The following is a 25,152-nucleotide window of genomic DNA, read 5'->3' as shown; positions in this document are numbered from 1 at the left end:
CTGATGCCTCTCCCTGCCCCCCCACCCTCCCACAACTTATCCCATGTGGTGACTCCAGCTCTGACTCTGTCCCAGCACACAAAGCACATGGTTGCTCAGTAGGGCTGTGTGAAATGTTGCCAGTTGTTTTGTTTTGATGCTTTTTCGACTCGTTTTGAGCTCAAAACAGCAAAATTGAAATGAAACAAAGGGCTTCGAAATAGCCTCAAAATGAAACGAGGTCACACAAAATGTTTTGAAAGTTTTGAAATGTTTCAAGTTTCAAAGTATCAGCTCAGCCAGGTGGTGGGAGGCAGGGGAGAGCCAGGGCAGCCCCATGTGGCTGAGCCTGGCAGAGAGTGCAGCCCTGGATCTCCCCATCTCCCGCCACCAGGCTCCACTCCCTGGGACTGGAGGAGCCAATCAGAGTGCAGCTTTGGCTCTGCCTCCCTCCCAACACTGGGCTGGGTTCTGATTGGATACACCAGCCCCATGGAGCTCAGTCCTCCAGGCTTCAAGCAGTGGAAACCCAGTCGGGTGCAAGCAGGCTGTGCCCTGCCTGCCTGCACTGGGCTTCAAGCCACTGGGAAGCCAGGCCAGTGCAGGCAGATGCACACTGCACCTGCCTGCACCGGGCTGGATTCCCAGTGGCTTGAAGCCTGGTGGAGTGCTGGGAAGGGTAACTGAACTGGGCTGGGTTCCCTTCCCCAGCCCGATCAAAACGTCAAAACAGCATCAAAATAGCAAAACCATTTTGATGAACTGGAACAGAACAGTGTTTTCAAAATTAAACAAAACTCGAAATGAAACACTGTACTGTTGAAATGTTGAAACAGATGTGGAAGTGGAACACTGCTATTTCACACAACCCTATTGCTCAGGCCCTGGCTAGGCAGCAGTGGTGGTGGCAGCTCCATCCCTGGCCTCAGGTCAGGGTCACAGCCACAGCTGCAGCAACAGCCACAGTTGCTCCCTTGTTTCTCCGTGCTGCTCACTGCATGATTTCCCTCAAACTGAAGCCAAAGCTAGAGCCGGAGCTGCAGGAGTCACCTGCCCCAGCCCTACTGGAATGGAAGGCAAGGTTTCTTTTTCCCCAGGTTTAATAGGGGTGGGAGGAAACATGTCTTGGACTTGAGTAAATATGGTAAGTAAATGCTGTCTAAAGTCAGCTTTAATTTGTACAGGGTCTCTCTCTGAACACTGGAAATTCATCTGATAGAACATGGTAAAAAGGGGATTCCTTCATAACAGTTATAATTAGGCAGCAGAAGGTAAGAAACTAGTTCAGGCACCAGGTACCCGCATATATGACCCTGAGCTTTCAGTCCATGCTGGGATATAGAGAGCTATCAACAAAAATATAGATTGTGGGCTAAAGGACCTGCCACTTTTTGTTGGTGAGTTCAGGGAGCAAATCCCACAAGCATCAGAGGAAGAAATAGGAGAAATCCCATTAAGGATAAACTCAAGAAGCCCCTATTATCCTGTTTAGGTTAGTTCAAGGGACAATTTTATATTGATGAGTAGTGTGTTTCAGAACTGAACTTTCCTTTATTTTGTGTTTGATATCTGTTACATGGTAAAATTAAATAGATTGTTGATGAGGGTGGAATGGAAAAACAAGTCAGTCATGCAAGCTTTAAGGCAGGGGTAAGACAGAAGCAGGTGAGTCAGAAAAAGTAGCCTAAAGCTGTGGAAGAGTACTCCTCGGATGGTCCTGGCTGGATAGTGGTAGGTTCAGGATTTGGTTCTTGAATACATGTGTTGCTGTATATAAAATAGGAGTGCCAAATTGACATCCTTTACTTTCATACTTTAAAACAACAGGAAAACTCCTTCATGGAATTATAACCCCACAATCAATAAATATTTGTTGATGGTTCTCTTTGATGCATGGAAATATGCAATATTTTATATCTTGCATACATTTGCAGGCATGTACTGTGACACCACAGCACCCTGCCTGTTATTTCTCAGTGCTTAATTAGGGCACACTAGGGCTGAATAAAAGCTATTGTCTAATGAGATTTTAAACCTTTGAAAAGCAATCTGTGCACCCCTAAAGTTGACAACATGACTATTTTACCAGAGATGATTGAAATAATTCAATATGACCTACATCTGCAAACCTCATTTCCTTCATGGTGTGTCATGCCGCCCCCAACCAGAACAACTACTGAAGCAGCTGCTCAGTACAGCATGATGGAGCAAGAAGTCTGTAGCAAGCAGAGCTATAGCAGCAGCTGCCAGTGGGGGTAATTTACACTCTATCACCACCCAATATTCAAAAAGGTTTTGATATTTCTTATGGCTTGTCCATGAATTATCTTGGATAAAATATGCCAGGACTGTACCTAATAAAGTTTTAATATTCTGCCTTTGGGTTCTGTTGACTTTGATAAACCGCTGATTTGAGAATTGTTCTTGGGCTGTGAAGTCACCAGAACATTTTCCTGAAATTATAACTTAATTAATTTTTATTACTTAATTGATCAGGTTAATCTGCAAGATACTATAGTGATGGATGCCTTTGAAATGTGTGACATATCTAGAATGAATCTTTGGCTTCATACCTAGAATGAATCGTCATTCAGCCTAGAATGAATCTTAAACATCTTCACATAAACTGCAAACTCTGGAGCTATCTCTGTCTCTAAACACAGAAAAACCCTTTGACAACAAAAAAAATGATACCAACATGCAGTGTGATGATGCTTGGGATTCAAAGATGATGTTCCCGCATAAACCAAAGACTTATGCTTGGCCCTATGCTTTCTCTCTCTCTGTAGCCCCAAAATATTTAATTACTGCATGGAAAGTGAAATAGCTTAAAAAGGAAGGAATGAGAGTGTCCTCTCATCAAAGAATACCCTGTAGTCTGATAGTTATGGCACTCTCTGAGGAAGTGAGAACTATGGGTTGAAAGAAATATCTTGTATATTTTGGGTGAGTGCTCTAGTCACTGAGCTATTCAATAAAAAAGAGGAACTAGCTCCTTTTGAAATAATGGGCTTAGACACCTACCTCCAGAGTTTTCAGGACTCTGAATCCCGAAGTGGAGGCAACCACTCCACCCTTCCCCCGCATCCCCCAGCAATCCTGAGTTCTAGTCACCTGAGAAATGCAGAATTTAAGATGCCCTCTTTTCCTATTCATTTCCTATTGGCTATCTTAACTCAGTGCACTGGTTGTTGCAAATCCCATTCCTCTTCACTGGTTGAGGAGAAGCTGACATTCCTAATTTCATCAGACAACAAAATACCTAAAGATCTTGGCACTGCAATCCTCAGCATTATGACCCATAAGTCCTCTTGTGGACTGAGTTCCAAGTAAACAGCTTGAATTTAGAGAGCTCCAGGCTGAAAACACGAAAAAAGATACTGGCTTCAATGTCCCTACTATTTGCCGCAATGATTCCAACTTCTTACTAGCATAATACAATATGGGCTGAAACAAACATGTCAAGGAGTGTAAAGAGCCCCAGTACATGGCATCCTCCTATAAAGATTCCCTAACTAAATGCTTAAGAATCAATTGCTTTAAAGGTGAATAGGATGTCAGCATAATCTTTGATTATAAAATAAAGAAATCTAATATGGAAATTATCCAGGTAAGGGTAGGCCCACTTCCAGGAATCCAGCAGCTTGACTGTATTCTGAATAGTAATACAACCTGACCAGCTTTATAGCTACTGTAAAGCATTCAAGTTAAGGATCAGCCTAAGGATCAGGCCTTGTATAATCAACACTATCAAAAAAGCTTGAAATAAAGAAAGTGAAAAAGAAATTGTTTATAGGATACAGAGTCAATTCTCAGCTGTGTTGAATTTGTGTTTGGTACAAAAAGACAACAATGCGGGGAGAAGCTGGCTGAAAGTCACCTATGCTAGCTCTGTGCCATAGATTCCCTTATGTCAAGAGGAATTCTCAGCTGCCCATTTAAGGCAGCTTCCTACCTGCTTTGTGCTTCTGTGGAAATGCAAAATAGTCCAATCTGGTGCCAAAGTTGAGACCCTAAGTACCAATTCCAAAGGCCCATACATGGAATCACATCTTCCACCATTTCCTCACTGCATCAAATATTACAAATAAAATTAATCCAGACCAGTTAAGCATGCCAAAGAATTGCTACACTCACATTTTCTAGGATTGCTCTCAAGTCTGAATCTTATGAGCATGCACACACAAAGCACTGGAAAAAGCCTTCAGCACAGAGGGAGGCATTTTCAAAACTGAGTTTTGATCTGTTCATACAGTAAAACAGATCTTACATCATCTTCATAAATATGGCCTGATTTGCAAAAAAAAACCAGAGCACGAGTTTTTCAGTTACATTTAAGGGGGATGTGAGCGTGCTCAGTAGGGTTGTGCAAAGCTTCAGTTGCTGATTCAGTTCCACAGAGATTCAGCCAGATTTGGTGGCCGAATCTCTAAATCTGAACTGAATCAGGAGACCCTTTAATCTCTCTGAAGTTAATCGGAACCCTCCAAATTGATTTGGAGAGATTCAGAAAGATGCGATGATTCAGACATAGACACAGCTTTAAATGTTTTTTCTACATGCCTCAAGGTACCAGGTGACTCATGAATGCTGAGATGCTGGGGTGGATGGAGTTTCCCATGGGAGCACGGGGGTTCTTCTGTGCACTTGGCAGTGGACCCAGAAGTGGACCAGAAGCACTTCTGGCCCACTTCTGGGTCCACCAGGAGCAAACGTCCCTCCTCCTGGCTCGGCAACTGGTGCCTCCTGGGTCTGGAGGGACACCCAGGGTCCCCCTGAGGCTGATTGCTGAGCCAGAGGGGGTGTGGAGGAGGTCCCCCATGTGCCCCACCGCAGACCCGGAAGTGGACCAGAAGTCCCTCCGGTCCATTTCCAGGTTCGCTGCCAAACATGGGGGGACCCGCCCCCCCCCCCCATGCTCCTGTTGGACCCTCCATCCACCCCAGCATCACAGTGTTCACAAGTCGCACCTGGTACCTCTAGGTATGTAGAAAAAACATTTAAAGCTGTGTCTATGGCTGAATCGCTGATTCTCTGAATCAGCATTGAATCTTCAGATTCGGATTCAACTGAATTGAATTGGGACAGGGATCTGAATTAATTAATCGAATCAGTGTCCCTAATTCAGGTTGAATCTGAATCGAATACAACCCATTATGCACACCCCTAGTGCTTAGCACTTCTGAAAATCAGGGTATTTTTATATTTAGATGCATAAATATGTATTTAGAAGCCTAATTTGGGGCATAAAAATATTGAAGACTGATTGTAGATGGAGAAAAATGTGAAACTAGTCATCAAAAGAGTACTGAAAGAAAGAAAAGTCGTAACAGTACCATAGCAGTAGGAAAATTATAACTATATAGTGGCTCACAAAATAAAATTCTATAACAAACTATAGTGAGACAAAACTATATTGTAACGGTTCTATAGAATTTAATAGAGAATAGTAATCCTAGTAGATGATTTTAAATCAACCTATAGAAATTTATTACTTCAATTTAACTCTATTAAATTCTATAGAATGGCTTGAGAATGTAGAAAGTATTATCTATAATTTATATAGAAACCAGTTGGTTTTATTGCCATTAAATCCTATAGGACTTTTCTACAAAAGAAATCAAGAAGTAAGGGATATAAAAATGGGGAAAAAAACCACTGTCTGAATCAGACAGTTTCAGCACTGATTTGATGAAGATGGGTGTTATCAGGCCTACAGTTTCCAACATGTGAAAAAACCATAATGATAGGCACACAACTTTTTCCTCAAAAGGAAAGCGATACAAACTAATTCTGGCTTTTCAGGATAGTATAATTATAGCACACATCTTAAATGCACATATGATATTGGCATGCTTATAGATAAGTTCACTAGTGTGTCACTCATTTATTTACAGCTAAACACAGCTGTAGCTTGCTGTTGACAGTGTAACAGGAACAACGATGCTTTGTGTTATTTTAATATATTTGTAAAATGGATACATTAAATTGTTCTATGCTGAAACAGTTGTGCATGTCAAATTATATTAGTCAAGTCTGTATGAGATTCTCTTATCAGGCTGTTCTGAGCAGTTTTTCACAGATTTCCAGAAGCTGAATATTTGTAAATTATTAAAAAACTCTGATTCTTTCTTTCAAATAAAAGTACTTGCCCATTATCCATTTTCAAAGTATGTGTTTAAGTAATTGAATGTTTTAAATATTCTTTTTTAGTGTTTCAGGGTTTATCACTCGGAGAAAGTTTACAGCTGTAAAAACAAAATAACTCATGGCTTTAAAAAAAAAAAGAGATATTTGTGTAATAACATTAGTTGAGATAATCCCGGTGTTCTGCTCGTCTTTTGTGTTAGATATGAGCTCCTGAGACGTAAAATCCAGCAACCACTTGCATCAAATCCCCCTGAAGATTTAAATCTGTGGCACAATATTTACTCAGGAACTCAGTGGTTTTATGAAGATAAGGGTCTTAGCAGGTGAGATTACAAAAACTATAAAAACAAATGCTGGCATTTTGTATAGTGCACGTTCAATAGTTCAAAGTGTTCCTTGTGTCTTTATGTTGTGAACATATTAATTATGTAATTAAATATTTTCTGTCCTCATCTTTGGCAATAATCATTCGAACACCCAGGGGTTTATTATTTATGTGTCACTCTTAAATCTTGCACATAGTATCTTGTTATAAAGACACAAATGAAAACGAGTATTTTAGTGGATTTTGAGTTTTGACTAGTTCATACAGTCAAATATTCATTTGTCTGTGTATACTTCCCCATTATGTTGATACTTCAGCCACAGCTACAGGCTGAGTCATCCCAGATTGGGTAGATTACAATTTGGTGTTAGATTGTTAATTTTAATCCTTATGTGGGTTTTTTTTCATTGTCAAGATGTTTCCCTTGATATTTCAAAATTCAGTCAAGTCATGTATGACAATTTTAGCAGCTCTGAATTAATTACTCAGTAGTCTGCAGTTAAATACAAGTGACATCATGACAAAAGCAGAAAACTGGCAAAGATAGGTGTAAATGGCCAGCACGGTGCCCTCTTACACCTTGCACCTTCCTTGCTCTGGCTCTGGCAGCAGGGAGGGCAGAGCAGCAACGGCAGTGCAGGAGAGCAGCTGGAGGTTTGCTGTTGCTGGGGAAGATGTCTCCTCATTTTGCTGTGGATTTGTGTGTGCAGCCAAAAATCCACCAGCTTTCAGCTGTAAAAAAGGAGGTGACATCTCCTCTAGCAGCTGTGAAGCACTGGCCACATGATGCTGCCACCCTTCTGTCACGCTACAACAACCAGAGCTGGAGCTGGTGCAGGAAAGGTGCAGGGTGCAAGGGGGAGAAGGGGATGGGAGATAGGAAGGTGAAGCACACCCTAGCTCCATTTTAATGTCCCCACTTTTGCAATGACCAGGGCTTGTGCCACACTCATCCATCCAATGTTAAGTTACTCAGCAAAGATGTGATTTAAAATCTGATTCTTGTTAGGAAGCTCACTTAGTGTGTGATTTTGAGCAAGTTACTTAACTATGTTTCCTCAGTTCCTCAAATCCTTTGAAAAGCATTTTGAAATTCATAAGAAAAAACACTGAATGGGCCTGAGGTTATAGTGGTGGTGTTACCCTGAGTGAAAGCCTGGGAAAACTTCCAGTGATTTCAATGAAAGCAGAGTATCTCTCTGCTTGTATTTTGCCCTGTGTGTGTTTGTGTCTGCCTGCATTACTGAGGATGGTGTATGGATGAATTCTACTTCTCAGATGCGTATTCATGTTTCCCATTTAATAAGACTTGTGTGAATAACTCACCAGCTGAAATTGGCCCACAAGAATTCCCACAACTGTTCTAAGTCTTAGATATACTTAAATCTCAGATCTAAATATCCCTGATTTTTGAGGCTATTTGAAATGTAAACCTAGATCTTGATCCAAATTCTGCAGGTAGCTACTTTATTTATAAACTAAAACCTCAGATCTAAAAACATTTTCATTTTTGTTGTTTGTAATCTAGATCCCATCTTTATTTTTACTGGAAATGTAATGTGACAATGAATACAAGTATATGCAAGTGATTGAAATAATACAGAGAACAATTAGAATACAGTGTGTTCAGATACTAGTCCAGAGATTCAGAAATCTTCAGCACCACAAGTTTCTGACCATCTTTCTGAACAGCTGAGCTTAGGTCCTTCAGTGAATTTTTAAAGAGCTTGGCATCTATCAACTGTTGTTCTTCTTAAAGAGGGCTCTTAAAGTTCAGCTCTGGCCAATTATTTAAGTGTGCAAAGTTATTTAAGTGAGCTCTTTTTAAGGCCTGGCCCAGTATCTTTGTTATACAGTGTGTCACAGTAAAGTAACATAAAATAATGCCCAAAGATCACATATTTTTTCACTACAGTTACCAAAGACTGTGCATTCATAGTATGGTACACTCTCACATTGACATAAATGTTTTCCATGGTGATGTCACTAAAATAAAAATTTGGACAAGATGACCCTATTTCTTTTTGATTTTAGACTTATATTGTATCTTTTTAGTTGCTTCTTTAATAGTATAAATAGCTTAAAAGTGTAATATCTTTTTCTAAAAATATATTGAAGTCCCTTTTGAATGGTTGAAGTATGGAATGATAGTTATTTGCTCTATGAAATATATGTTTGGATTCCAACCAGTCTCCTTGCGTATCCAGTATATGTTGGAATACAGTTTTGAGGGAAATTACTGTATGAACTGGGGTTGCTGTCGTAGTCACTTTGTTACAAGATTCCTGTTGCAGGACTGCAATTGGTGTTTGGAGAGCAAGCTAAAAGGAAGTTAAAATAAATGAGTTTCCCAAAAGAGAGGGAAAAGCCTCATTTGATTAAATTCAGATCCAAAATTTGGCAGTTTGCCACTGTTGTAATTACATCTTGAATTGAGCTATAATCTCCCAGCATCTCAGAGACTATAATAAGAAGAAATAACATATTTTATTTTATTTTTGTTACCATGTTAGTGTTGCTGAAATATTTCCAGCAGATTCTTCATGGGCTGAAATAGTATAATTATACTTTGGAGGGAAAAAAACCCCACAAGCTTTGTTTGATATAGCTGGCATGGCAACAGCAAATGTTTTGTCTGGAATTTTTATATAGTTTTCTTTTAACTATTTAAAAAATGCCTTAGGTACACCACCTATGAGTATAAACTCATAGTACACAATGAGGTGGGATATACATCCGGTGAGGAAGTGAGTGCTACTACACTAGCAGGTTTTCCAGTGAAGGGAAGCAGCCTGACTGCACGCTCTCTTAATCATACTGCCATTGAGGTGGCATGGTCAAAACCAAGTAAGTATGCTTAGTGTGTGTTCCAGTAATTAGATATTCACCTGTCATCAGTTATGTTGATCTGCATTGCCCTCACAGGAAGCACAACACTTGTCTTGATTTATTATATGGCTAACTGCCCCTTAAAGGGCAGTAAAAAACTTGGAAAGAGCATGCACCCTATTTTTATTTTTTTTTCCGACTATAATGCTATTTACTATACTGTTTCAGTGGAATGAAGAGATAATTAATTCAAGCCTGTGAGGTTTCTACATGAAATTCTAGTATATGTTCATCATTTTAAGGATTTTTAACATTCCTTCAGAACGAGAGGATGCTGCTTTCTCTCTTTCCTCTTGCTTACTTTGCCCCTTAAAAAGAAACTAGCTAAATCTTCAACAAAGTCTGCCATTGCAGCAGTGGGGAAATTTTTCTTGACTTATCCATAAATGATTTTGTAAGGACTGGCTGGTGAATCTCAACAAATACAGGTTCTTTGTTTTATAATTGCATGCCTGAAGTAAGCATGCTTATAAAAACTGACAAACCTAATAGATCTGAAGCAGCTCACTGAAGTTTCATTACCTTAGTAATCTGAACCTCTGACCTTCTAGATGTAGGTAATGCAATCTAGTTTTATTTTCATTCATACTTAAGAAATTTCCTAGATGTCTGTTTGTGAATGTAAAGGTTAAACATGAAGAGAGGGTCATTCATTATTTGCAAATCTTATTTCCTCATCATATTTCATTGCTATCTATGTTACATTAAGTAAATTAATGATTCTTTATTGCTTCAAATGTTCCTTGCTTTTACACTATTTATTTTTAAAATCACTTTTGGGGTATTTTTGGTACCCTGGGTAACTTGCCCTTATATCTTTTGATAGAGGAAAAATATACTCTAAGTGACTGGTGTATAGATATTAAGTCCTGCTCCTACTCCACAGACTTTATTGAAAATGGAAGCAGAATCACACCATTCACTATGAACTTCTGGCACCAAATTTATATATTATTAAATCTGAAATTAAGTGTTTCCATTTAACATTTAATGATGTTGTTGCTTTTCCCAGCAGGCTTGCTAGTATTCACAAGTATGATGTTGATATTTTAGCTCTTCTATCTTTTACCAGGACACATACCAATTAATTGGTACTTTATTGTATAGCTGACCCTGTCCATTTCAAAGGGGCTAGTCGTAGAGAAATATGTCATCTAATATAAGTCAGGATATTGAAATTAGTTCATTACTCTTTTGAGCAAGCATGGAAAAATGTTTACTTTTCTTGGTGCTGGACAATTAATGAAGAATATTGTAGTGGTTTTGAATAAAGATTAATAACATAAACCTTATTTACTTTGGGAAAAAATACTGTTGATAGGAAAGTACAGTTTTCCTTTTAACAGAAATCTTCTGATCATCTCCTGTATAATTCCAAATATATTTTCATTACTATTTTTTCTTTCCCAGCATTGCAAGATTTGCAAGGAGATGTTGAATATTATCTTCTCTCCTGGAACACCTCCGCTGAAAACAAATCTCTGAGGATTGAGGCCGATGTAAACTATACTGTCATTGGTGATTTACATCCCAACTCAAAGTATCAGATTTTTTTTCAAGTTTTCAATGGAGTCCACAGCATTGACAGTGAAGGGGTGCATGTGACTACTTTAGATGGAGGTTGGTTAGTAGTGAATGCAGCTTGCCTTAAAAATCCGAGAATGAAATTGATTGATTTTTGTTGGGGTTGAGATCAGTCATCCTTCCATTATAAAATTTCCGGTATAAAAGGAAAAAGGGCTAAAATGCTAAAATGCTTAAGTGCTGGTTGTCATCAAGTGGTAGATCAATAAACGGTCCCACTGAGACAGAAGCACAACCCTCTAATAGCAGATATTAACCCAGTTTGTTCTTGTCTTCCTCTGTGTACTACTATGTATGTAAAATAAGTTTGGAACTGTGTTCCTGTCAATAAAAGGTGAAATGTAAAAACAATTAATGTTTTTTTTAAAAGATTTGCTCTGTGAAGCGGTGTGCTTTTGATATGACAGTCAAACACAGGTCCTTTCCTGAGTCACCAGAAATGTAAGGTGCAAGTTCACCCTCTGAGAAGATTTTCCTATGACTCATTTCCAAACCAGTTAGCAAGCAGGGGGGAGGGAAAAAAAAAGCCTTGTGGATCTGAAATGTGTTTAGAATGGCCTTCCTAATCTTTTTGCCTTTATAAAGTCTCATTATAAACATTATAATATCATTACCTCAGAAGCAAGTGTTCCGGGTCATTAGTAAAGCACTTTAAGTGAGGATTCCATTTCCTTTGTGATGCCAAAGGTCAGCACCTTTTGTTTATAAAATAGAATTGATCGCAAGGGCAATTTTTCAACTGGTTAAGACGGGCTCTTATGATAAAAATAGGTCTTTGCATGGTTATTTCTGACATGCTTAAATAATTGTGTAATTTAACGCTGAGGAAGATTTTCTTTTCTTTTTTTTTTTTAGTATTAGACTTCATCATTACCTATGGTAATCAACATTCAAAACCATTTACATAATGACAATATTGCATATTGCTTCATATTGCTTGAGCTACAAAGGCTGGTAACATCAAAAGATTTGTCACGTTCCACTAGATACAGTGAATTTTAATCTTAGTTTTTGCTTAAAAAGCAAAATTATCTTTTTTTTGGAGGGGGCAGGGTATAAAAATAAATAGGTCTTGGCAGTGCAGATGGGTGAATAATTTATCATCATATCGCACTGGTCGCATACCACTGAAGATTAACGCGATGCTGGTGGTATGAAGCATTTTACCACCAACTCTCATGGTTTCTAACTGAGAGTATAATAAGCCAATTTGCAGAGGACTACAGACTGTGATAACTTCATCAGAGGAAAGCAGATAAGCAGTGAACCCTTTGCTAAACCTAAATACTAATCTGCATTTGGTTAAACAAGTGCTTTTACAGAGACAGCTGGAGTTTATTCAGTTTCTTTCTTTATTTCTAGAGCCTGAGGGCATGTTCCCTCCAGAGGTTGTCATCATCAACAGTACAGCTGTACGTGTCATCTGGACATCTCCTTCAAACCCAAATGGTGTTGTCACAGAGTATTCTATCTATGTAAATAATAAGCAGTACAAGACTGGAATGAATGAACCTGGGTCCTTCCTTTTAGGAGACTTGTCCCCATTCACTATATATGATATACAGGTTAGAACAATTTTGTTTTCCAGGTCCATACAAAATATATGAATTTAAAAAAAATATGTGTACATCAGGTAAGAATTTATAGGAATAGAAACACAGGGGGAAACATGGATACATACACACACGCATACACATATATATCTCTGTGTGTGTGTGTGTATGTGTATTTACACATGCACACACACATATATATGCATATACAAATAGTATTAATTGTTCCATATATTGATATAGATATTTCTTTTTAAACACATATTTATTTTCAGCATATATTTTGGGTCCGCATACAGTTTTTATATGTTCTCTTTTCAAACCATTTCACAACTCCATTTGCTTTCTTCAAATGACTACGTTATAGCATTAGCAAAGCCCAAAGTATATATTACAAGAGGCAAAAATTCTACTCCTACTCATTAAAAGAAAATTGCAATTGTTTTAGAAACATCAAGCATGCATAATGTATCAGCACAGAAAAATAATGATATTGCATTTGTCATCCTTTTATCATTTCTTTCTTCCCCCCTCCCCCACCCTTCCTTTTTCTGTGGACAAAGCAGAGCCATGAAATCACAGTACTACTTTTCCTCTTGTTGATTATTACAGTTTTTTCTTTCTTTGTGTCTCTATGCAGGTTTCGATTTAAAAACTGTATATAGAGTATATTCTTAATGGAAACTTAAATATTTATCTTTTATTGAATTGCATATCATTTATTGAATTGCATTAAAAATACTCTAGAGAATGTAGTTTGTTGGCTGCATTTGTAACAATTCCAGCTTGTTTCTTTCAGATTGCATTATATATGGAAAGGTCTTAGTAGTAGTCATGTATACTCTATTCTAAAATTTGCATCCAGTTATTACATGCCATAAATAAACGTCACAAGCAGGCACACCATAACTGATTTCTGTGTTCCAGCCCCTCTGTAACTGCAACTCTCCATCCATGAATACACATATGACTTTCTGGATGCTACTTGGGAACACATTTGTCTTTTCTCAGTAGCAATGCAAATTCAGAGTACTGCTACATGTATGGCTCTATTAATTTACCATGGCCTACTTCTGTTGTTTACAATATTAGTTGTTCTTTTCAGCTTTCCCAATCTTTGAACTGGGTCATTGTTTGTGGCAATGTGTTAGGCAAAATTGAAGTGGTAAGCTGGGTTTTTTGGGTTCTTTTTCTCATCCCCCCTGGATACAGCATTATCTGAATGCATGTATGTCTCACTGATTATCTTCATGTATGATCTTTTGTTTGCTTCTGCTGTCATGCACTGAATGATCTCTCCATTGCCATTGCAAAGAAAAAATTACCTTCTCTGCACTTGTCATCTTCCTTTGTTTTTACTTAGGTTATTACCAGCAATTGAAGCAATAAGCTATATTTTTTATATTTTTGTAATAGAAAAATGTATTATAATATAGATATAATATTTTTCATGTGAAAAGTACATTTCAACAGCCTGAACTAAAAATACCTGTGAGATTTTTTTTCACTTTAAAATGAAAAAACTGGTAGATACCAGAAAGTGAAATTACTAGCTTAAGGCCATACAAGTCAGAGTCAGATTTAGAATTTAGGAGTTTTTTGTTTCCCAATCTCATTATTAATTAGACCATACTGCTCAACGTTATACACTAGATTCTACTTGTACATACAACCATACCACTGTACTAACTTTATTGACTCTGGTGTAACTGGGGGGCGTCTACACGAAATGCTAACTATGCACTAGCCTAATAACACTGCGCAGTAGCGTGTTGGGCAAAATCTGGGCTAATACACTACTGCATAGCAAGCATCTGTAAAAAACTGTGTGCTGGTACTGTTGTACAGTAGCGCCAGTTACTGTGCATTGATTTAGTACTTAGTTTTCCAAGAACGAAACTTAATGTGCCATAATCCTGCCACATTAGTTAATGTATAGACACACCCACTGAGAACAAATGTAATGCCAAAGCCTAGAAACAATATGGCACAATGTCTAAGGTGAACACTGTTATCCCAAAGTTGTGATCTTTTTTTGGTTATATGGAATCTAGTAATCTGGAGGAAAAACTAATAACAGAAGAAGAGTTAAAAAAGCAAGAGTCTTACTTGAATTCTGTAAGTGTCATTCTTTGGCATCAGGTTGAAGTCTGCACATTGTATGCCTGTGTGAGAAGCAATGGAACACAAATTACAACGGTGGAAGATGAACCAAATGACCTACCAGTACCCAGAACACAGGTCCTCAACTCAAGGTACTGCCCTGTATTTTATTTTCACAAATCCCAACAATTTGTGGCCAGAATGGGAAATATAACTAGAGGATATTTTCCTTCAGCTCCGTAGAAGGTTCATTAGAAAAACTGGAACAGTCATACAGTCTTCCCAATCTGTTTGCCAGCAGGGGTCATTTTTACTGTTAGCATTTTCAGCAAGCTGGACTCCAGAAGAGGTCCCAGCTTTGGTTAGTAGCATGTACCTGGCTATCAGTAATCATTTTGTTAATAGAACTTAACAAGAAACAGTATAAATGCAAGCCAGCTCAATGAAAGACTGTGCAAGGATGAAAATCATTAAGCTAACTGTCAGTAAGGGGTGAGGTTTAATGCTGAAAGACCTGCTTGATGACAATAATGGAAGCCAGGGTACCTGCGAAAGAAACAGTCATCCACCATGACAGAAAGAATTAATAAACCACCTTAAAAGCCGTACATGTTTGTGCCTTCTGAAAACACTGCTTGTAGCTGCTTCTCCTCCCACACTCACGGGCAAACTTCTTGGTAGTAAAAATAGTACCAGGCTGGCAGACTGTAGAAGCAGCCAAGTAGTGACACATTCTGTAATTCTTTTCTTGAAAAGATCCATGGTGAGAGCTAACATTTTCCAAAAGAGAAGCTAAAACTAACAGGCACACACTGCCAAGACATTTATCAAAATTACACCAACAATAAAACAGTTAGCCTCCTGCGTGTATGTTATTGTTGGTGTGATTTTATTACATTTCTGGCAGGGCTTGGCTTGTTAGCTGTGTTTCCTTTGAAGATGCCACAAAATGTCTCTTAAAAAAACAAAAATCTAACACCTGAGCCTTCGGAGATGGCCAGCACAATGGATTTGCTCCTCCAGCCTTTAAAAGGAGTTTTGGTCTACTGTTTATCATGTCAACATTTTCCTTGAATTCTGTGTTTGTCTCGTATAAAGGTGAAATTAAGCTTACTATTTTTCTGTCTCACATACAGATATAGTCAAAAGCTTGTTTGATGATAAGAACTCAATTCAGGATCTCATCTTTTGCCCTTGGCTTTAACTTATGTATGCCTTTGTCTGTATCATTTGTACTGAAAACACTTATGCATGTTTCTGCTAGTCTGTATAGACTAAATATGTCATAACACATGAATGCAAAAAGATCAGAAATACCTTTCTATTTTATAATCTGCTCAGTCAGAAACAGACTCTGTTTCTACCCTGCCTTTCCCTACATGTCATATTATCATCAGCTGGTCTTATATCCCAAAAGAATACTAACTACTGATCGATTGCCCGGACATGTCTGGCCGTGGCCTACACGTGCCCCGGGTAGTTCATTTATTTGCCACGGTGGATTTGCTAGAGTGGAATTTAATCAATAGCTAATTCATTAATTCTGGTCCTCGAGTATGTAGGGACTGTGCAGTATAAAAATGGCTGGCTGGCTTCAGCTTTGATTGAAATATGACAAACACTACAGCTGACAGCTTCAGCAGGTGCTGGGCTGAATATGAATTTTGCTTATTTATCTTTCATAAAGGAAAAAGCTTGGGGAAAAAAATCCAGTTTGTATAATCAAGAGGACATTTTAATACGTATCTGCCAACAGACTGAAAAAAAGGCATTTCTGGAGTATAGGCTCATGGGAAGGCTGAGATATAACACAGATCAGGCAGTTTATTGTCTTTAATTGGAATCATGGCAGTTTCTCCACTTCTGAATCAGTTTGGGGTTTGTATTATTGATGAGAATGCTGTAGGATAATGTCTTTGCAGCATTCACAAATAATTGTTTTAAAATTTGCCTCAAGGTGCCATATGACATAAATTATAATTTTGCCTACCAACTTCTTAGAAGTCTTATGATAGCAGCTCCATCTAGACTGTTCTAATGAAGGTTATACCACAATAGCCATTATAAATACCTTACTCCCCACCCCCCCCACAACAGTTAATAACTCAGCTTCAGGCTGAAACTTGGCATAAAAGGTCACAGTCCTCAGATGATTACTTTATAACACCAAACTTGAAATGGAAAACAGTATGGGACCCAGTGCTGAAGTCCTTGTTCATTTATTTCTCAGACTTTACTTAGATATAACTCAAGTCAAAGTGGAGGGTGTATTTTGTGTGTTAAGATTTCAGGATGCATCACATCATAAGAATATTTCATTTCACAACTAGGAGCATATGGTTCTTCTCTCATGGCTCTATAGACTTTACAAGAGAGATGCTGTATCGTGTTTTGAAAAAGTGTTTTTTGCTTTAAAAAATAGATTTCTTTTCAGTGTTTCAAAGGTGACATACTTGCTCATTAAGCAGTGCAATGGCTACATTTCTTCATAACAACCTTACACTGTTGGACAAATAAGGCCCCCTCTACACATTACAAGTATCATGTAATTAACTGGTTAATTGCACAATTACCTTGAGACCAGCTACATGTGCGAAGTACCTGTCATGCCCTAAAAAGTTCCAACCAGCTGTAACGTTAGACCTCAAAAATGTGTACTAACTTTATAGCTGGTTGCACATGTAATTTAATTTGCACATGTAGCAAGATCCTCCCTGCAGCTAAGACCTGTCAGCTGGTGGGGCTTCCAGCCACAGAGATGCACAATGCCCAGCTGGAGCTGGGAGTCCCACAACTGAGGTGACTGTCAGCCCCAGCAGCTGCCAGCTATGGGTCCTGGCAGCATCCTGCAGCTGCTGGGAGTTAGATTCCCACCGCTGTGGATACTGGGTCCCCACAGCATGCCCATTGGCACCTAGCTGGGATGCTGCTGTAGTCTCCCAGCCCTGGGGGTGCCTGGAGCCCCTAAGGATGGGAGAAACAGTTACCAAAATCTCCCAACCCTGAAGTGTTCATGCACTGCCAAGACTAAGAGATTGCAACAGCTGGGATCTTCTTACTGCTGCAGCGGGTGCCAGGGATTGGGCTCCCCTTGTGCAAGCAATAAAGTGTGATGGGATCTACTGCATGATCACACAATCGTGCCTCCTGCCACGCATGTGTAGCATGGCAAGACGCGTGACTGTAACTGTTTCTTACTTTCCACCTAAAGATGCATTACAAAATAGGTAAGTGTTACTGTCTTCATTTTATTGATAGGGAAATGAAGCACATAGATATCAAGTAAATATCTTAAGAAGTCAGTGACAGAGATGGGAGCATAATATTAGATTCTCAATCTAATATCTTGTTCAGTATGTTGTACCATCTCCCTGAATATCTTAGGGTCTCTCTACATGTGCAGGTAAAGGATTTGATGGGATCTAGTGTCTGGCCCACACAATCACGCCTCCTGCCATGCCATATGTACGTAGCAGGAGGCATGATTGTGAGATGGCACATTAGATCCCATCATGACTTATTGCTGGCTCAGGGAGAGCCTGAGATTGGGTTCCCCAATCCCCACAAAAAGCAAGCTTCCATGGCTGGGAGCCCCCTCAGTTGAGGGGCTCTCAGCGGCAGAGATGCCCAATACACCAAGGCGGCTAGGAGATGGAGATGCAGCTGCAGCTATCTCCCAACCTTGGGCGTGTGTGAAACCCAGAAGGCTGGGAGATCACAGTAGCTGCTACTTCCAGCCCTGGGGACTCTACCCACTCCTGGGGTTAGGAGACCACAGCCATGACCCTTGTGCCTACAGAGAAACACATTAAATATTAACCCTCAAGACTCAAACACCAGAAACCCACATTACCTGTAAATATCTCATGATTTAAAGCAGCCTTTTTACCTGGGAGTAAAGAAGCTTGCTTAGTGAGAGGGGTTTTTTTAACCCTTAGGATTATATAGTAATCAAAAGCTGGTCATACCCCAGAATTTTCATCTCACTGAATATTCTGCTTTCTAATAAAAAATATTAAAACAGTCTAAGAAATGGACAGTTCTAAATATATATAAATATATAAAATTTAAATTTAAAAAAGGCCAATGTACAATAGAAGAGTTTCCTATTGATTTGTTAAGCTTAATGAAAATATTGGGCTCATTAAAAAAAATACTGTATTTACTTGAATATAAGACAACCCTCAATAATTAGATTCTATATATTGAAAATTTATAAATCTCTTATCATTTTCCAAGTATAGAATTGAATTATTAGAGGTTTATCTTGAATCCCCACATCGCCCCAACAGGAAAAATAAGTCTTGGGGGTCAGATATCCCCCTTACCCTCTGTTCCCCCCTCAACTACTTCTTCCTGCAGCCCCTTCCCTTCCTCCTCACTGTCAGACCCTGCTCTCCATAAGTACATGGAAGTAAGGGACAAATTTAAAAACATTGACCTTGAAATAAACCTACCTGCAATAGCTTGCATATAGGGAAATTTCTACATGTACCCATAGATTTTGTTCATCCAGAAATGATGCAGTTTACCTCTTTTTAAACTGATGCAAATTTTAACATGGGTATTTCATTAACAGTTTTAAATAGGATTTTTTTATACCTACTTATATGTAGTACAAGCTTTTTTTTTTTGCTTTTTTTTAAAATTTTTTGTGTTCCAGGTCAAATTAGCCAGATCAAATCCAAACCCAAATCTGTTTGAATAATGTATAACGTATATGTGGCCCTACTACCAGCAAGTATTCTCCACCACAGCCTGGGACTTTATATACTTCCAAATCCTTTAGCACACATCCTACATGCACGCCCAAGCCCAGAGGCTTGGGGTTTGGATGTCACTGTATTTTGCTTGCCTTTAGTTGTATGGCTGGAGGAGCAAGCTAAGGAGAAGTCTCCCATTTCCATAACGTCAGCAGGTAGCCAAGATCCTGCCACTAGAAGCTGGCCAGTAGGAAGCTATGAGGCTCTCATAGGGAGTCCTGTCTGCAAGCAAACATGGGTGCATTTTTCACTACACACTGACTTTTTAATTGCATTTTCAGCCTGGATATCAGATGAGTACAGTGACTACACTTGATCGTAGCCCACAAGAGACTGAGAAGCTCTGCATGATATTAGTCTAAAGCCAAAAGGCTTGTCATGTATTATACAGTTCATTGGTCTGGGCCCCAAGCAGAAAGAACAGTATTTCAAGCCATGGTGACTCCACAGCTTAGCACTGCTTAGTATGTGTGTGTACTCCAGTTACCCCCCACAAAGGGTCCATGTGCTAATTAGGCACCCCACTGAGAACTGGAACTGGGTGTTCTTGTCAAGTCCTGGGATCCTCCAAAAATTATATGCAGGTGAAGTGCAGGGCAATCTGATCCAGCTTCACCTCAGGGAAGGCAGGGCTGCACTAAACATATGCAACAGACTGAGATGGGGTGACAGAAGGATTCTGGGTGAACTGTTTGGGATCCCATTTTGTGATGTTTGCCAGATATTTAAGGCTGTTGAATAAACAGGAATCACTGGTGCAGCTCAGCAGTGGGAGACAGCAGCAGCTCAGCAGAAAGACAGGTGCAGGTCAGCAGTGGGAGTAAAGAGGAAGTAAAAATGTATTGAATGCAGTAGCTCACCATGACTTGAAAAAGTTGGCACTGAGAGGAACTGTGCTTAATGGACACTACTACATATCTTATTCATATGGGCTGCATTAACCTATCCTTGTGTAGGTTCCCATCAGTGTATTTGCCCTAGTCATGCTCAGTGTTGGCTGCATTTAATCAACTTTTTAGTTAGTTTCCATTACTGAGCACATGCTGCTTCTGGCAGCAATTTAATGATAGACTATTTAAACTATTTAGATAGTTTTACTTATATGCGAATGTAAGACAAGGGGCTTTTCCCACATGCTGCCTAGGGGAAAAAAGACTTTATCTTGTATTTGAGTAAATATGGTATTGTTTCCTTGTGCTGCAGTGCCTCCTTGAAGTTCTAGTTCTGTTATCTTATTCTATAATTCCCCGACTAAACTAAATTTCCCGTGAACTATGGATCCTCTTAAATATTCCATCTTCAATGGGAGCTGTTACATAAATGAAAATTCATTAGGGTTTGGTCTTCTACAGGTTTGAGATATTTGATATTATTTTCCTGTTTGGAAAATGTTTGTAAAGCATTGTGGTAAGCATCCAAATGGACATGATCCAGAGGATGGCTTCGCTACCACTCCCAAATATGAAGCCTAGCTTTTTAATTCAAGCTGTGGACTCTCAAGAGGCTATAGAGCTGGAGACACTCAGTTCAATCTCTGGTGTATTGGACAAGATAGTGGCTGTCACATGAACACAAGTCTTATGCCTTATCTAAGATCAGCTCATAACCTGTTGATATTAAGTTTTTGCACAGGTTGTACACTACCCTTGTCTTGGCCATCTGCAGAGGGGTAAATTTAACTGAATAGTAGACATGATTATCATCAAAGTAAATTCATTAGAAAATGGAACCAAGACTTGTAGATTTATTTTGAAGAATGTTTAGAACAGGTTCATCTGTGTAACTGGAATAAAAAAAAATTGTTTATTGCTTTCTAATAAACAACATATGTTGAGCCCTTCATACAGGGTAATGTTCAAGTCATTATACAAGATTTAAGACATGTGATTTCAGATCATATTAATAAGAATTGAGACCTGAAAAACTGCAGAACCCTACATGATGCTTTGAAAATATGCTCCCTGAGGTTCTGTGTAAAACAAAAGCAAAATCATTCAGAGGAATGACTAGAAAACTAGTTTGCCCCACACTATGGTGTACAAAGACAGAGGGAGTGTCACAGCGGCTTGAATAAAGACTGAAGTACTAGTTTTTCTCTGCCCCCTCCTTTCAGCTTTTTTCAGCTTTTACTATATATTTTGTGTTTTTGTATACTTAAGTCAGATATTGTAATGTAACTTAAATGTAGGGATAGTTTTTGGTGGCTGGATATGCAATGAATACAAAATAGCCATCTACAGAATATGGAATTAATTCAGTGAGTCAGACGAAGACCTCAGAATAATAATGGTGACTCTACAAGTCACCGATGAAGTTATTCCTTCATAGGTGACATTAATTCTCTCTCTGCAGATGCTTATTGCTATGTATGTTCCACTGTTTATACCTCAAGGAAGTAAAATAATAGTTCACTGTTATTTTTATTCTCTTAAGATGTCAAAGTTTAGCTTAGCTGCTGCTGTTTGAATGTAATAGTCTTGGTTTAAATTAATGCTAATTTATGATGTCACTGGCACTCTTTCAGTGGCTGTGTAATTGGGCTATAGAGAATTTTTTTAAAGTATTTTGGGAATTGTATGTAATGCATAGTTTTATAAACTGATAGAATGACTTCTATGCATCTATAATATTGCATTGAAATTAGTTACTTAAGTAAAAATGTCACCAGATATAGAATAGGAGACCCACAAAACACCTTAAACACGTGAAAAATGATAACCATAATAATGCAAAATATACATGTATGGCTTTTTACATTTTATAATAAATAATAATATCTTTTCATTCAAATTATCATCTGTTGATAGGATTTTTACTAAAACCTTTATAGAAGAGAAAAGGTTCCCCTTTTTATTTTGATACTTTTGCTTTGAAAATATAGGAGGAATGTTCATAATTACACAGTGCAATATTGTGGAGCCATTACTCATGACTTTTTAATAGTGAACAATGGATTCCAGAGCAGCCTGAACTTTTCCTTAATCACTCTCTCACACCTATCACTATATCCCAATCACACAGTCTAGATGGTCTATTAGAAATTTAAACAAAAAATTGCGTTGCCATAGAGCAGGGGCAGACAAAATATGGCCCACAGGATGAATCCAACCCACCAGTTCATTGTATCTAGCCCACAGCTGGCCCCACAGCACTCTGCATGGGGCCGAGTCCCACCCATTCTTGCCTCGTGCATCCCACACCATGGTGGGGCTGGGACCAGGGCCAGGGTGGTGCTGTTGGCAAGTGTGGGGCAAATGGAGGTGGAAACACAGCACAGACTTCCCTGGGTGCTAGTAGGCATGGCTTGGCCCCATGCAGAGTGCCACAAGGACAGCCACAGGCTGGATGGGAGGGAAGAATGCACCTGCACAGCACCATTAAGGCAAACTCTGCTACATGCACCCCATTTTCCCCAGCCTTCCCCCATCCCTGGCCCACTACTGGTACCTAGCATGCATTAATTTCCCCCCTGCACATTTAACCCACATCCTCCCCCTCTACACTTCCCCCCACTCCCATACACCTCCCCTCCCACACATACACACAATATACAAGATAACACTTTATTTTGAATTATTATGCAATTGCATCTATATATACTATTAAAAAAAACCCATAAATCAGGACAATTTAAAAAAAATTAAAATATGTCATAGTAGACGTTTGATTTTGAGCATATAATTTGCATTTTACCTGTAATTTGTTAAAATGATATCTTCTGAAATATTTAATGTGTGCAGCCCTGGACAGCTCACCAAAACCCGTTAATTGGCCTGCCAACTGAAATAATTACCTACTGCTGCCTTAGAGGGATGATTCCCTATGGAGGACCCATGAGTTTTGAATCTATTGTGCCCTACACATTTATTCCACATCCAGCTTTATGTTCAGTGTTCACACTTGGAAGAAGGGCAATTGCTTATTGAGCCCACACCAACTTTGAAGTCTTAAAAATCTACTGGTGTGTATTATGTGACCATCAAAAAGATTAAACCGAACAATTTTTCTAAAGCACCTAAAAGTATACTTTTTCATGCTTGTCTGCATCTGAACATTTGAAAAAAAAAATTGCCATTGAACTAAGCCCAATCAGAAGAAATTTTAGGCCAATGGGAATATTTCATACCAAACAGAATTATTTTGTTGAAAGGTATTAATAACTGGGAAGAGTAATTTAGAATGTAGTGTCCAGTGGTGCTGCTACCTCAGTGCTGTGATATTCTATATACTCATGAAAGGTAGAGATATGAAAGACCTCCTGTACTGGGCATTGGGCAGCCAGGAGGCAGAGAACAAACCTGGAGGAAAGTGATCCAGTGAGATGGTACAGTTCCTTGGGAGGGAGAGGATCCTAGGTTCTAGCCCAGGAGTGGGCCAATTCTGGCTTGTGGGCTGGATCTGGCCATCAGTGGACTCCATTTACCAGCAGCCCCTGCCCGCATGGCTGGGGCCAGTCTCCATGGAGACCGAAGCCACAGCTGTGCTGTGATAAAGCAAGGCTGGAGTTGCCACGGAGACTGGCCCCAGCCATGCTGGCAGGGCACACAGCAGGGCAGGGGGCTGCTTTGGAGCCCTGGGATCTTGTGGCGTGGGCAGGTTTGTTCAGGGCCAGGGCAGAGTTGCTATCTGCAGCTTGCATGCTCCAGGCAGGGGTGCGCAAGCAGCAGATCATGGCTCTGCCCTGGCTCAAGACCAGGCTGTCACCACTGCAAGGAGTCAGGGAAGAGCCATGATTCGCTGCCTGCGACTGTGGACCAAAATGCCCCCACTGCAAGATCCCAGTGGCTCCGGACCAGACCCCTACCCTGCCCTGCTGCATGCCCTGCCAGCACAGCTGGGGCTGGTCCCCATGGCAACCCCAGCCTTGCACTATCACAATGCAGCTGTGGCTGTGGTTTTGATGGAGACTGGCTCCAGCCATGTGGGCATGGGCTGCTGAGAAATGGAGTCTTGCTGCCAGCCAGATCCACCATTTTGCCCACTGCTGTTCTAGCTTGTACCTCTTCTCCCAAAGGAACAGAAACTATGCTGTTTATCCATTTTATTCAATGGATATCAAATGCAGGCTGCAGTGAGTCAGCTGCAAGAGCTGGAGGGTGTTCTGGATCATGCCTAGCCTGTGTCTTGGTAATAAGATCACTTTTCTAGGAAAGAGAAGATGCATAGTTGTGTATAAGTTCCCTGCAGACCCTCTCACTCCACCCCTGTCTGGGTGAAGGAGGGCCTGGACCCTGGATCTTATGCTCCCTGGGAAAGTATTCTGCCTATTAGGCTCAAAGGTGGGATGGTCCTGCTCCTCCTCCTGCTCTTCCTCCTTCTCCATTTTATTTCTGGCAGATACGTGCACAGGTCAATCTTATCTTGCCACAGGAACAAATAGTTCATAAATGTCAAGCACTGCTGTTACACAGCTACCTGAATACCATTTAGATGAATGAAGGGTGTAGGGTATGTGTGTGGCTCATAGACTTTTACTTTACATACTTAAATCCAAGATGACTTGGAATTAAGATTACCCCCCAATAATATAGTGTGATTCTAAACTTAGAAAATTATGAATTTTTTAAAATTTTCAATGTATAGAATATAATTATTGGAAGAGCATCTTAAATTTGTTCCCCAACCTCTGCAGTAGAGAAAGCAGTGCCAAGGGGGACAAGTGGCAGGGAAAGCAGTGGGGAGGGGGGCAGATGGTAAGGAAGGAAGCCACCTGAACCCTACGCTTTGCCCTCCTGCTACATGCCCACTGTTCTTCTTAGGTGCCATTGGTTCCCTGCCATTTGTACCCCACTGCAATTTGCCCCCT

General features: G+C 39.6%; 1 protein-coding gene across 1 annotated transcript in view; it reads left to right on the top strand.

Annotated features, from left to right (window-relative positions):
- USH2A (usherin) overlaps positions 1 to 25,152 on the top strand; it is a 756,200-nt gene that overhangs the window by 514,993 nt on the left and 216,055 nt on the right. Inside the window, exons 42-46 of the mRNA XM_019516454.1 lie at positions 6,330 to 6,452; positions 9,138 to 9,301; positions 10,754 to 10,963; positions 12,290 to 12,492; positions 14,623 to 14,735. Of these exons, the coding sequence (XP_019371999.1) occupies positions 6,330 to 6,452; positions 9,138 to 9,301; positions 10,754 to 10,963; positions 12,290 to 12,492; positions 14,623 to 14,735 (813 nt within the window). The remainder of the gene's footprint in view (positions 1 to 6,329; positions 6,453 to 9,137; positions 9,302 to 10,753; positions 10,964 to 12,289; positions 12,493 to 14,622; positions 14,736 to 25,152) is intronic.

This window comes from Gavialis gangeticus, unplaced genomic scaffold, assembly GCF_001723915.1.
Source record: "Gavialis gangeticus isolate Ggan-Ray unplaced genomic scaffold, GavGan_comp1, whole genome shotgun sequence".
Classification (NCBI taxonomy): Eukaryota; Metazoa; Chordata; order Crocodylia; family Gavialidae; genus Gavialis; species Gavialis gangeticus.
The sequence above is the reverse complement of the archived record's forward strand: the minus strand, read 5'-3'. Positions and strand labels throughout refer to the sequence as shown.